Genomic DNA, 15301 nt, shown 5'->3' on the forward strand with positions numbered 1-15301 from the left:
CGATCGAGTTATCTGAGTATGACATCACATATTAGGCTCGAACATCTCTTAAGTCCCAAGTGCTGGCCGAATTTATTGCAGAATTTACCACCACAGATGAGCTCTACACCGAATGGGAACTATACATTGATGGCTCCTCAAATGAGGACGGCAGTGGAGCCAGCATTGTTCTCCGAGACAATTCTAGAGTTCATGTTGGGCAATCAATCAAATACTTATACCCAACAAGTAATAATCACTCCGTGTATGAAGCTTTGCTAGCTGGATTACGCCTAGCCAGAGAAAGTGGTATTCAACACCTAAAGGTTTATTGTGATTCCCTACTAGTCGTTCAACAGGTAAACAGAATTTTTTAACTACGAGATTCTTTATTACAACAATACATAAATCATGCAAAAAACCTGATTAGTCAATTTCAAAATTTTCAAATTGTACATGTCCTTAGAAAAGAAAACAATAGAGCCGATATTTTATCTAAATTAGCTACTTCAGGAATACCAAATATAGAATCCAAACTATCACAACTAACTTTAGAAAAGCCAAGTATATATTGTTTGCATGTTCTGAGTTTGTCACAGGATCAAGATTAGAGAACACCATACATCAGTTACTTGAAGGATGGAATCATCCCATCCTTAGAGAAAAATCTGGTAACCTTTAGGAAAAAGGCAAGCCGTTATACCCCCATCGGTGATGATCTATATAGAAGAGGTCTTTCTCGACCACTGTTGAATTGTCTTGGAGCTGAAAGGTTCGACTTAGATATATCATAAATGCATGAAAGAATTTATGGGACACATATAGGAGGAAGGAGCTTAGCTGCAGAAATCTTGCGAGCAGGGTATTATTGGCCCTCCCTCAAGTCAGATTGCATTGAAAAGGTTAAACGTTACGATAACTGTCAAAAGTGCTCGCCGGTAATACACAACCCAGCCGAGCAATTGCACACCTCAGAGATCGGATGGTCTTTTCACAGATGGGGGGCTTGATATCCTCATACCATTTCCTATATCAAGAGGCCAAGTAAAATTTTTACTCGTTCTGATCGATTATTTCACAAAATGGATAGAAGCACAATCATTGGCAAAGATAATATCGGTCAAAGTAGAATCTTTTCTTTGGAAATTTATTATCTATAGATATGGGTTACCTATGAAAATCATCATCGATAATGGTAGGCAATTTACTGACCAAAAATAACCTCTTTCATGCATAATTTACATATAAAACAGTATTTCTCTTCAGTAGAGCACCCACAAAGCAATGGGCTCGCCGAAGCTGCTAACAAAATTATTTTGCAGGAGCTAAGAAAGAAATTGGCAGAGGCCAAAGGACAATGGGCCAACTTAATACTCAAAATCCTCTGGAGCTATAACACTACACCACACTCTGCAACTAGGGAGATACCCTTCAGACTTGTATATAGAGCAACATCAATGATCCCGGTTAAAATCTCGTAGAGGTCGGTTCACACCGACCAATTCAACAATGACCTCAACATACAATCTTGAAATGCCGAGCTCGACACAGTCGAAGAAGACCGAGACTGCTAAGATTTGGCAGTAAGCAATGCAGTTAGCCATCCAATAAAAATACAATAAAAAGGTGAAACCACGGACATTATAACAAGGCGACCTGGTCCAACGCAGACTTGAAGATGTCCAAAAACCTCTAGGACATGGAAAGCTCGCCGCAAAGTGGGAAGGCCCTTACAGAATATCAATGGTACACGGCCGAGGAGCCTATTCTTTACAAACCTTGGAAGGAACCAAGTTACCAAATACTTGGAACATATTGTCACTACGTATATACTATAGTTAGTCTTTTTGCTACAAGTCAGAAAATGGAAGGTACTCTTTTTCCTACCACCAAGGTTTTATCCCAGTATGGATTTTACTTGGGGAGATTTTAACGAGGCTGACCATCCCGACAGATCTAAATACAACAACTGTGGCATGTACTCATTTTGACCTACTCAAATTTCATTCATAAAGCAACAAACATGCATACTATTTACCAAAATCCAAACATGACATACCAATATCAGAGAGTCATCAAAGGCAGAAAATGCCAAACAAAAGTATCAAAATGATCATAAACATAAAAAAGTTAATACTAGCAAATACTTGAAAAAGTCTACAAACAACTACATCAATTCTCCTTGTCACCAACATTTTCATCTTGAACTTCACCAGCAGGTTCATCATCAACTAACTTATCATTCACTACAATCTTGGTTAAGTTAAGCTGCCCAACATCAAACTTAGGCGCAAACAGTGATACTTGACTCACAGCTCGGTCAAACCTAACTACGAACATCTCAAGTCCCTCGTCTTTGAGCTCATGTACTCGAGATGTCAACTTTTCCTTTTCCATATCCAATCCCTGCACCTGAGATTGCAATACACAAATTTGTTCTTGATGTTTCCCCACTTCTTCCTATGCACTTTTCATTTTTCTGGTGACGTCCAGAATCACTTCATCCCTTTCACTTAGCGATTTTTCAAGCTTCACCAGTTTCTCCATTTCACTTTTCTCCGAAGCTCCTAGAAATTCAGTAGTACGACCAATACAAAACATCCTAGTCGCAATCACTTGAACAAAAATATATATAAGTAATAGAAAAAACAATAAGCCAAGAGATACTTCTTACATGCGGATATTGTCCAATAACTTCTTTACCCAGGTCCTTCAACAGTTGTACGTCGCTTGGATACTGTGCGACTTTATCAGATAGAGCAGCAAATGGGAATCGATCACTCTAGATAGATTCCCCACTAGCACCACCCACAAAGCCATGAAGCCGGATCTATTTCTTCAACTCTTCCCTAACACTAGAACTAACAGCCAAGTTGGCAGCAGACAAAATTTTTAAAGAGTTTTCAGACTCAACCATCTTTCTTTTTTTTTTCTCCTTAAGGATGCGCACTAGACTGCGCAAGTTCCACCACAACATTTCTCTCTGTTCTATTGGCTAAAACTCTTTACCATCCTTCTTCTGATAAAAAAAACTCCTTATGCGAGCTAAGGACAAACTCGGAACTTTTCCACCTGCAAACCACACAAAACAGCAATTAGAACTGAGATTATCGAATAAGTAAAAAATTCAAAACAAATTTTTGCCTACTTATATAATTTCTTAAACCTTCTTCATTCACTTCAAATTTCAACAAATCATATATCGATAGTAATTTTCCCACGGAAAAACATTCAATTAAATAATTCAACATCATATTCTCATCTTCAGACCTTTCCATTGCATCCAAAATCTGCATCGACTTAGGACACCAATACAAAGAAAAACGCTCTACTTGGTCATCATCCAGGAAAAATGGATAGTCAGACTCACAAGACTGAAACTTAACAAACATTTTCTTGAAATTTTTAAACGGTAACTTATACAAAATAAACAACAAACAACCACTCAAGTTTATCCAAAGCCCTTTACGAACTCCTTTAGACTGAAATAAAGAGAAGAAAATAGCTAGAAAAGGCGGAGTTTCGAGAAAATCCATCAGGCACTCAAATGCATGAAGAAACTCAAAAATAAGTCCAATCACCTCTTCTCTCACAAACCCTTTCTTCCCCATTACAAGGAAGAAGCTCATCAGAAGTAACACACCCCACGAACCCAACTCACTAAGCAAAGTTTGCTAAGGATTTGGCATTTTGATAAAGGGACGCACGCCATTTGACATTCGTATGAATCCATTCATACAAATCATCCTTTATTTCCACAACTTTCTTTTTCGCCTTTTTCATTTTTGCGACAAAATTCAGAAAATACTGGAAGAATAAGAAACTGATCTTTGGAAGTCATCTTTTTCATCCCTTTTTGATGGATAGCAAGTAACCAGTAACTTTCCCAATACTTACCCAGACAGAAGCTTTAGAGATACCAAAACCACTATCACACGACTTAAGTTATCCACCATTATTAGCCATTAGATGGAGCAACTATTTATTTCCCACAAAAACATTTAATGGCTAAAATTTCTTCAATTTAACCAACCGCTAACATTTAGTATGGCACGAAACCAGGCGCACGTTTTCAAACAACTTTATTAGCAATTAATATTTTTATAGATATAAGCTTGACTATTCATATGCTCGGTAGCAGGCTGACCTTGGGGGCTCAGATACTAGCACGATTTTTTTACATAACAGTATAATGTCTGAAACGTAGGCAAAAGCTCAACTTGCTACCAACAATAGCAAGTCAAGTTTGGGGGTTGTGATCTGTACTCAATAATCTCGGAAGCACGACGTTATACCTTGGAACTGACTAGTCAACACTTAAACCAACTAATTCAAAATACAAAAAATGTTTTACACCTCTATAGCTGCCACGCGAATCTTGGCTTACAAACAAAAGAAAATGGTTAACGTTGGCTGATGATAAATAGGAGCACAGGCGAGCTATAGAAGCCATCGTGAAAAATACAGCAGAAAGAGAGCATTCCGATTTTAAGTTTTAGTACTTTGATATTATACGCTGACTTGAACTTCGGTGTCTTTTTGCAGGTTTTTCACATTGCTTGGACTGATGAGAAATCAGTAGCGCAACACACTAAGCAAGGACTTTGCCAACATTTTTCTCGTTGTGGACGAGCTATAATCCAGTTCTAGACAAGAACAGATATGAAACACAGATGTGCACTTGACTTAACATTATGAATTACATTATTCTATTGTATTTTCAGGATAGTACTCTCAGAATTATACATAATGATACAGTGACTTGTAGATTTGTGACAAACTGAGTTCTATCTTATCAAATGCCTCAATGATGAGAAATAGAAACGGAATCCAGGAATCAAGAAACAAGCAATGAGAATAGACTGGACTAATAATTGTATATAATTTATGCAGCAGCTGTAATGCACTGGATTGCTTGTTTGCATATGCCAGTCATTGTGGCTTCAGGTCCATAAACCTGCAAACATACCATTAATAGATCAGAGAAGATTCGTCCAAACAAGTTTTCTGATCAGCATAAAAAACACAAGGAGGATAAAATAGTTTCTCAAGATTTAAAACTTACAAACTTGTCTCTTATCGAACATATTAGTCCTCTCATTCATATTAGGTGGAGTCTATGCTATTTATGGCTACAGTAATTATGGTAATTAAATAATTTTTAACAACACTTAAAATTATTATTGTTTAACATTTAGATATCATTTGCTTTTCAAATTAAAAAGCTTTGAATAGTTACTGTAACTACCATAACACGCATTAGTGTTTTTGGTTAGGATGAAATTGAGGATTTATTCTAGAATTAGTGAAGATGTTCAGGCATATAACCTCAATGGGGATGCCGAGCTCCTCTCCAAGTGCGCGCATTTTCGCTAAACCTTTTTGGTAATTAGGACCTCCTCTCCTCACATATATGTGCATCTTTGCTTCTCTTAGCTTTTGCTCCTGTTTTTCGCAACAATTCGCTGGAAAATCAGTTAACTTTTGCCACAAGTTATTATATTAGAATCAGAGAAAAGCTCAACAAGCCATAGGGTTACCTTCTCCTTTAGAGCTTGAATTATGCCGCTAAATGTGGCAGCAACATCTGTGAAGTTGGCTATTCCGCCGCCTATTACAAGGGCACGCTTTTCGCCATCAGGATTTGAAGTTGCACACTGTGGTATCAAGTTCAGACTTTAGTATGCATTTTATATATATATATATATATATATAATATCTGTGTGTGTGTGTGTGTGTGAAAATTGTAAAATGATTTAAGTACCAAACAAGAATAGTATTAAGATTAATTACATCAATTACAACTCTGGCATACTGCAAGATCTCATCTTCCTTTGGTGCGCCGCTGTATTCTGCGTAATTTCCGAGCTCAGGTGCATAACCAAGGTCTCCTACCTGTTTTTTTTTTTTTTTTTTAAATTAGATTTTGTACATAAGCAGTTGATTTTCTTGCTTGCTTGATATTCGAAGAATATATATAACAAGTAATTGGAGAGTAAACTATCATTGTGTCAGTTTTGGACAAAATGCAGTTAGAAAGAAAGAAATAAAATTTTGGTCCAGAAAAAATATCTCATTTGGAAGATAAACAAATAAAAAGATGAACAAACCGTGTCGGCATAGATGACACTAGCTCCTCCCCCAGCTACCATTGTCCAGATTCGGCCCTTCGGATTCAAAACTGTGAACTTCAAAGATGCACTTGTCTGGCATCAGAGAAATAAGCAAACAAAATACTTTTTAGAGTAAACATTTATAGGCCCTGCCCCATGATACTATTGGAAGCAAGATTATTATTGATTCTTGATTAGTACCAATCAAGGAATTCAATTAATCCTGGAGATCCATATACAGATCAGATGCGATGGATAAGATTGTAGATAATACAGATTTGAAGTATATGCCTTCACCTTTTCATCTAATCCATGAATAAAAGACTCAGTCGTACTCATAATCCTTCCAAATGGCATTGGAAATTCAACGTTCCCCCATCTGCAAATAACAAGAACAAGCAGATATATTGGTTCAACTTTTAAATATGAATTAGAGATAGGGGAGAAATTATTGCATGGTTCTAAGAACCAGATTGATACGTTTAACCAGGTATTAGTTATCAAACCGATTTAATTTCAGATAAAAATCACTTGGTAATAAATCGGTTAAAATTAAAAAAATCGGTTAATTTGTCAAACTGAAACAGTTTTTTAGTCGTTAACCAGTTTAAAATAATAAATTATAAAAAATATTTTTTAAAAAAATATTATATATTTTATACATAAATATATCATTTTATTATATTCAATTTATTTTTGGTTGAACTTTTAAACTTTTGGTTCAATGGCCGATTGGGTTGTTAGAACCTTAAATTAATGCATAATATTTAGGTGGATTGTGCTCCATCCATTGATATAATGACATTTCTAATAAAACTGTGGTTCTTTTCTTATCCTAAAATAAAACGATCATATGTCACTCTATCAAAGAACAATGTAGGGTGCAATAATTTCTCTATTCGTCAAATAATAGTTAATGTTTTTAGTGGGAAGTAATTAACCAACTTCTTGAAGTTCTTGAAAGCAGCAGTGTCATCTAGCTCTCCTCTCATATCCAGAGGATAAGGATTTCCATTGACCAAAGTGAAAGGATTCATCTCTAAGAAAGTGAAGTCCAGGTCTAACACAAGATGAAAAACAATATGTTAAAGACTAAAATCTTTAATGATTGTTGGACTTGTCTTCAAATTTCAAAAGCTTATTGAATGGTATTTAAGTAAGTAAATATGTATCTTGTAATATACCCTGAAATAGATTGAATATCACCTTGAGAAATTCCTCAATTTCTCCCTTAATCTGCAAACATGAATAAATAACTTTTTTAAGTTATAACCAATTGAATCGAAGTTTCCAACCAACCAACATATATTATTTGTTTTACCCATCTGAAATTTATTAGAATGAATTAGGATTCTTAATCATTACTCAAAAATCGATATAAAAATTTAAAACACATTTTGGTTCCTAAAAAAAAGAAAAATAAAAATGACTTTATATATAAACGTAAGCATTTAATTTATTACCCCAACTCCTCCTATGTTACACTTGCGGTACATAGCCGGTCCCAAACCCGGATAAAGGAGGAGGGTTATGTTCGGTCTTCGACAACCAACATAAAAATATAGTCGAACCCCCATGACATGAATCAAAGACATTATTGTGCTAAAGCTAGGTCGTTGCCCGAAAGTAACGCGCTGTATGACTCGAGTATGGTGTCAAATGAGCAAGAGCCGCTGCATCGGTGCCCGGATGTAGTGTTAAATGAGCAAGGGTTCTCGCGTTTTCGTGAACGGATGAGGGTAAATAAGCTAGTTCACAAAGTAAAAGGTAAAGGTCGGAGCGACAGAAGGTTGAGATTTGGGACATGGAACATAGGCACTCTAACAGGAAAGTCCATGGAGGTGGTGGACACCATGACAAGGAGGAAGATTAACATTATGTGCCTACAAGAAACAAAATGGGTTGGTGCGAAGGCTAGGGAGTTTGATACTTCTGCCTTCAAACTTTGGTATACAGGAAAGGTGAAGAATAGGAATGGGGTTGGAATAATTGTGGATAAGCAGTGGAAGAAGGACGTAGTGGATGTCAAGAGGATGGGAGATCAGATCATCTCTATCAAACTTGTGGTGGAGGGAGGTGCTTTCCATGTGATTAGCGCCTATGCACCGCAAGTGGGTTCGGACGAACAACACAAGATAAGGTTTTGGGAGGATCTAGAGAGTTTGGTTCAAGACATACCTTTGGGAGATAAGATTTTTTTAGGAGGAGATTTAAATGGCCATGTTGGTAGAGAAGTGACTGGATATGGGAGTATTCACGGAGGCCATGGTTTCGGGGTGATCAATACCGAGGGTAAAACTATTTTGGACTTTTTCTCAACCTTTGATCTTCTCATCGCAAATACATGTTTTAAAAAGAGAGACGAACATCTTATAACCTATAAGAGTGGCATGACAAGCTCTCAAATCGACTTCTTCCTGTTGAGGAGAGTCGACCGAAAATTTTGCATTAATTGTAAAATTATCCCGGGAGAGAGTTTGACAACACAACATAAAGTGCTCGTCATGGATTTCCGCGTTGAGCAAAAGTTGAGGAAAAGACATTATACGAAGAACCCAAGGACGAGGTGGTGGCGGATGAAAGGTGAGGAACAAAGAAGCTTCCTAAGACGGGTAGGAGAAAAGGTAAAGTGGGATGGAAATGGAAGTGCGGAAGAGATGTGGAGGGAAATGGCAGAAGTTATTAGAAGAACAGCAAAAGAAAGCTTTGGTGAATTTAAAGGAATAGGACCAAGAGACAAGGAGTCCTGGTAGTGGAATGCTAGTGTACAAAAAAGATAAAGATAAAAAGGGAGTACTTTAAAGAGTGGTCTTTATACCGCAACGCAGATAACTGGGAAAAATATAAGGCGGCTAAGAAAGAGACAAAAGTGGCTGTAAGTGAAGAAAGAACAAGAGAATATGAGGGTCTCTACCAGTCATTGGACACAAAAGAAGGAAAAAAAGGTATATATAGAATCGCAAAGAGCCATGAAAGATGAACGAGAGATTTGGATCAGGTTAAGTGCATAAAGGATAAGGATGGATAGGTGTTGGCTCAAGAGGAGACGATTAAGGAAAGGTGGCAGAGCTACTTCTACGAGTTATTTAATGAGGGACAGAAAACTCTTCCGAGCCTTGGTCGATTATGCACAAGGGAAGAAGATAAAAACTTTGACTACTATCGAAGAATTTGAGACTTTGAGGTAAAAGAGGCTCTAAAGCAGATGAAAAATGGCAGGGCAGTAGGACCTGATAATATCCCGATTGAGGTTTGGAAGGGTCTTGGAGAAAAAGGCATCAACTGGTTAACCAAGCTTTTTAATGAGATTTTAAGGTTAAAGAAGATGCCTGATGAGTGGAGAAAAAGCAGCTTGGTACCTATCTACAAGAATAAGGGGGATATACAAAGTTGCAGAAACTATAGAGGGATCAAGCTTATGAGTCATACCATGAAGTTTTGGGAAAGGGTGATAGAACGGAGGTTGAGAAAAGAGACACAAGTAACAGAGAGCCAATTTGAATTCATGCCAGGCAGATCTACCACTGAAGCGGTATACCTTTTAAGAAGGATGATGGAAAGGTATCGTAGTAATAAAAGGGATCTACATATGGTGTTTATTGACTTGGAAAAAGCGTATGATAGGGTACCAAGGGAGGTCTTATGGAATGTTTTAGAAAAGAGGAGGGTAAGGATCTCATATATTCGTGCAATTAAAGACATGTATGATGGGGTCACAACTAGTGTGAAGACTCAAGGTGGTGTGACAGAGGAATTTCCTATTGGTATAGGATTACACCAAGGATCATCCTTAAGTCCATACCTTTTCACATTAGTCTTGGAAGTACTCACAGAGCACATCCAAGAGCCTGTGCCATGGTGCATGCTTTTTGCCGATGATATCGCCCTTATGGGAGAATCAAGGGAAGACCTAAATAAGAAGTTGGAGTTATAGAGAGAAGCCTTAGAAGTGTATGGTCTGCGTATAAGCCGTAGCAAAACAGAATATATCGAATGTAAGTTCAGTCCGAGAAGGGAAAACCCTAATATAGAGGTGAAGATTGGAGAAAACACCCTACGAAAAGTTAAAAGTTTTAGGTATCTTGGGTGCATCATACAGGATAATGGAGAGATTGAACAGGATGTAAATCATAGGATCCAAGCAGGGCGGTCAAAATGGCGGAGTGCATCTGGTTTTATATGCGACAAAAAAGTGCCTTTAAAACTTAAAGGTAAATTCTATCGCACCGCTATAAGACCGGCTATGCTTTATGGTACGGAGTGTTGGGCAGCTAAAGGGGAGCACGAACATAAGTTGAGTGTGGCAGAGATGAAGATGTTAAGATGGATGAGTGGTCATACGCGATTGGATAAAATAAGGAATAAAGATATAAGGAAGAGAGTTGGAGTAGCACCAATTGTGGAAAAAATGGTTGAATCGCATCTTAGGTGGTTTGGACATGTGAGAAGAAGACCGATAAAACATCCAATCAGGAGGGTGGATGAGATGGAAGATGGACAAGGGGCGAAAGGTAGAGGAAGACCTAAGAAGACCATCCATGAGGTGGTCAAACGAGATCTACATGTAAATGGTCTCTCTATAGACATGACACATGACAGAACACAATGACATCGTTTGATTCATATAGCCGACCCCACTTAGTGAGACAAAACTTTGTTGTTGTTGTTGTTGTTATTGTATTTAATTTATTACCCCGAAAGTACGTAGTAGATATTGTGAACCGAAAATAGTATAAACTATAAAGTGAAGTGAATATACCTCCAAGGGTAGGGTTGCAACAAGAGGGGCAATATTCTCTGATGTAAGAGACACTCCTGTTGGAACAAATATAGTCTTAACCTGAAATACTCACTTTGTTAAATTAAAATTAATATCTTCAGTATGTAAATTATAAATTTTTAAATGCAAGAAACAATAACAAAATACATATATAATTATTTGATCAACAGAAACATGATATACAAAAATAGATCTACTGATGTTAGTTGTGGGAGCGTTTGCATAGGGAAAAAAAAAGTTTTAGTATATATATACTATATATCCATGTAGATAATGCCCTATTATAATAATCAGTTTATTCCGACATTTAAAGAAAATTTACTTATGTGAAACAGTAATTTATGTTATTAAATATCAATAGCACACAATGATAAAATTTAGAGAAAATTTTATCTTTTTCTTTTGAGAGATGCTAAAATGATATTTCTCCTTCTTTTATTTATAAAATATATATTTTTTTTATAATTTTTAAAAAATCTCATCTTTAATTCATTTAAAATTTTTTTTTGTTAACTAATGTTAACTTTATCTATTTTCTAAGAAAAAATAAATTATTTTTTATAAAAATAGTCTTTAACAAAAATTTTATTTTTTAGTCATTAAATTTTGCTTACCAAAATATCCTTTGATAAATTATTTTTTATTAATTAAATTATATTTTTACCAAAATATATTTAAAAGAAATTTAATAATTAAATTATTTTTTTCTAACATACCATTCAATAATTTTTTAATTACTAAATTGTAATTTTACCAAAATTTTTGTTAACAATTATTTTTATATTTTACTATTAATTTTTTGATATCAATATATATTATTTTAACATTAAATAAAAATTTTTTTACCACTGTTAATAAGTATAACAATTAATATATATTGATATCAAAAAATAATCTTACCAAAATTTTTTTTATTTAATGTTAAAATAATATATATTGATATCGAAAAATTAATAATAAAATATAATTATAATTGTTAACAAAAATTTTGATAAAATCACAATTTAATAATTAAAAAATTATTGAACAGTATCTTAGAAAAAATAATTTAATTATTAAATTTTTTAAAAAATATTTTGATAAAAATATAATTTAATAAATAAAAAATTAATTTATTAAAGAGTATTTTGGTAAGTAAAATTTAATAACAAAAAAATAAAAATTTTTGTTAATGGAAATTTTTGTAAATAACAATTTATTTTTCTTAGAAAATAGATAAAGTTAACACAAAATTTAAAATAGATTAAAGAGGGATTTTTTAAAAGTTATAAGAGAAAAAAATATACATTTTATAAATAGAAGAGATCAGAGTGTCATTTTAGCATCTCTCAAAAAAGAAGAGTAGAATTTTTTCTAAAATTTATGTATCATATAATTAAATTAATCGAACATTTATATCGAAGAAAGAAAATCCAATAAATGAAAGGAAAATAAGTAAAAGAGAACATGTCACTTCACTCCAATAAATTGGTTAAAACTCTATTTTTAGTATAGATAGATAGATAGATAGATAGATTAAGCCATAAGTAAAAAATAAATAAATAAATAAAATCCTCATTTTTATCACCTTGTCCCAGTTCTCTTCAATTTCAATTCCTCCACACTCTGAAAAGCTTATGCTGTACCCTAGTCTGTCGGAGACAATGTTGAGGTAAAACTCTTCATTGTGTGGGATGAAAGGTTCAACAATAAAAGTTGTTATAGGTCCTTTGCATCCACCCATCTCAACCTACAATAAAAGGGGAAAATATAATCTGATGGGGAAAAAATTACCACAAAACTTTAGTTCGTACGCAATTTATCGCTAAACTCTTAAAATATATAATTTAATTTCTCTGAAATATTTAATTGTGTTAAAAATATTTTTTTCTGTTTTTTTTCCTAAATTATCCTTCTATTAATAGAGAATCGTGCTAATAAAACACCACGAGAAATATTAAAGTTTTTAAAAATTAACTTGAAATATATAAATTGAGGAGGCCAAATTGCAAATTAAAATTTTTTGAAAGTTCAAAAGATACACTCAAATTGTACTAAATTTCAATTTCTTTATATAAAAACAAAATGAAAAGGGCATTATTAGTACCCTTGTATATATCGACAGCGTCTCATACCCTTGTATTACCCCGTTTTGGCTAATAATACTATGCTTTAGCCATTAAAACATAATATTTAAATTTATAAAGTGAGAATAAATTGGATTTTTCTCTAGTTGGATTAATGACTTGTGGAGGACAGAGGAGATAAGAATTAAGTACTTGTTTTCCAAGACGGTCATTCACAAAAGAAGCAACTTGTGGCAAATCCAAATTTAAGGCCACCAAGCCACTTTTGCCACGCTTTCCAAACAGCATGTCAGGTTTCACAACCAACTTTGAAGATGAAAGCCACGGTTCCTTCTCTGCCAACTCATTAAAATCCGTGTACTTTGTAACCTGATGAAATAAAATTACACACAACAGACGAATTCATTATTATTGTATGGTGCATTGGTGCAGATCATTAATACGGAAAGATGAACTTTTCCACGGCTATCCATATTACAGATTCTTAATACAGCTTTAGAACACGAAAAACAAAATTGCTCTGTACTAAAAATGTCATATGTTGTTGACTAATAAGGAAGATGTAATCTTAGTCCTTGTGTGCTTCAGATCTCACAATGTCAAAGATATAATCATGTTTCTTTAATTCGCTTAAAACTTTTGAAATAAGTGATACTATGACATAATATTAAAGTATTATGATCTAAAAGAAGTTCTTACATAAAAAGACATATTAAAAATATAGTTATTTATATATTTTTTCTATTAATTTAATTTTTTAAGATAAATAATATTATGACACACACCAAGTAACAATATTATTTACAATACTAAAAGTCGACAGTAACAAAGACCTGTTCTATTAAAATTTTACTATAAATTAGTTAATGGTTTATAAGCCAATAAAATAAATCCAGATTACTTGCTACAACGTTCTAGAACAAGAAATGTGTTTCAGATATTAGGTATCTTTGTTTTTATTCTAAAAAACATTATTTTATAAAGTTTTTTCATATAAGTAAAAAAGTTCTAAAATTTATATTTTTGTTTTTTGATAAATTTATACAAAAAGATAGAAAATTTTAGTCATTTCATGAAATTTATGTTAATATTTTAAATCTTTCAAAGTTGATTTTTGTCAATCCGTAAAAACTGAAATAAGTAAGCATAGATATGACAAAATTGACATAACATATTGACCTTAAACAAAAACAGGGTCTTATTGTTTTCCAGGACAACGGAAGCTAACAAAACTTCTAATGTAGCTTCAACTTGTTGATAAAGTATATTGTTATTACAGACATAACAACAACAATAAAACCTTTGTCAAATGAAATCATTGCACATGATCATAAAAAAGATTAGAGAAGTCAAGAAGTATATACGATGAGAAACGGTAAATCTCGTGTTATGGAGAAAAAATCCACTGAACAAATAGCAACGGTTTTGCAACTGCTGCAAAATCAGTTATCTGATTTGCTACAATTGTGCCAGCGGTTTATTAGAATTGCCGCAAAATCAAATTCCCACCCCTAACTCACAACGCTTCTAAAACTGTTGGTATGTCATTTTGCGGCGGTTTAAAATCGCCGCTATTTGACGTGTCTCTTGTAATGGATTAGAATCAACAGATGAAATTAAGTCACTAATAATTTATGAATAATTATAATTAAACTACAATAAAAAATTATATTATAATAAACTTCCAACATTGCTTACTTGTATAGATTTGATGGGCAACTCCTTGCCAGAGAGTCTCTTGAAGTGTTCCTTCAACAACCTTTTAGAGTCATACTCTCTGATCTTCTTTCGTGCCATTTTCGCTTCTCAAAATATGCAATAATTTACTTCAAGAAAAAACACAAAACAATTAAGATAAAAAAAAAAAGTCAGCTTCAGGAACATGAGAATTCTAAGTCAAATCATGTTCCTATGAAATGACTTAGATCACATGTAACATAGTACTTGTTAGTTGTTACACAATAATCAAGCATGAAAAATGGAAGACGTTGAAAAGAGAGGTGATGAGTGTAATTACCGTTAAGAAAAGGGAATGGATCGAATGGGGAATAAAAGGGCAAGGAAGAAGTTAGATCCAATGCTGGGATTGGAGAAGTTGTGTGAAGTTATATACTATACATGAATGTAGCAGCACGAGAAAAATGAGCAAAAAGAAGAGGAGCACGAGGGGTAGAAAAGGTATATTATAATATTGTGGTATTTAATATTTATTACTATAATAATCACTCGTGCTTCTCACGGAATGATGAAACGGGCAATGTACAAATCAAACTCAAATTTTTTTTTTAAATTTTATTTATTTGTATTTTACCAAAAATCCTAAACTATAATATAGTTATCATAAATAAGATATATGATATTAT

The 15301-nt window shown here is 33.9% G+C and overlaps 1 protein-coding gene across 1 annotated transcript; it reads right to left on the reverse strand.

Moving 5' to 3' along the window:
- Nucleotides 1–4638: 4638 nt before the first annotated feature.
- On the reverse strand, nt 4639–15094 carry LOC112772217 (ATP-citrate synthase alpha chain protein 1). The gene is made up of 13 exons (XM_025817115.3): nt 14956–15094; nt 14637–14764; nt 13131–13307; nt 12440–12601; nt 10852–10932; nt 7277–7328; nt 7038–7152; nt 6390–6471; nt 6090–6185; nt 5773–5874; nt 5520–5636; nt 5308–5424; nt 4639–4936 (listed from the first exon to the last, which is right to left on the reverse strand). Exons 2-13 carry the CDS (start codon nt 14733–14735, stop codon nt 4865–4867), a joined length of 1272 nt encoding a protein of 423 aa, XP_025672900.1. The 5' UTR covers nt 14736–14764; nt 14956–15094; the 3' UTR covers nt 4639–4864.
- Nucleotides 15095–15301: the final 207 nt, after the last annotated feature.

This window comes from Arachis hypogaea, chromosome 18, assembly GCF_003086295.3.
Source record: "Arachis hypogaea cultivar Tifrunner chromosome 18, arahy.Tifrunner.gnm2.J5K5, whole genome shotgun sequence".
Taxonomy (NCBI): Eukaryota; Viridiplantae; Streptophyta; class Magnoliopsida; order Fabales; family Fabaceae; genus Arachis; species Arachis hypogaea.

Bases quoted from the DNA above. Each gene is read 5' to 3' on its own strand.
- LOC112772217 (XM_025817115.3), bottom strand. From the start codon at position 14,735: ATGGCACGAAAGAAGATCAGAGAGTATGACTCTAAAAGGTTGTTGAAG. The intron at 7,329-10,851 runs GTATATTCACTT...TCATGTTTGCAG, and splicing joins TTGCAACCCTACCCTTGGAG to ATTAAGGGAGAAATTGAGGA. The intron at 5,875-6,089 runs GTTTGTTCATCT...AAAAAAAAACAG, and splicing joins GTGTCATCTATGCCGACACG to GTAGGAGACCTTGGTTATGC.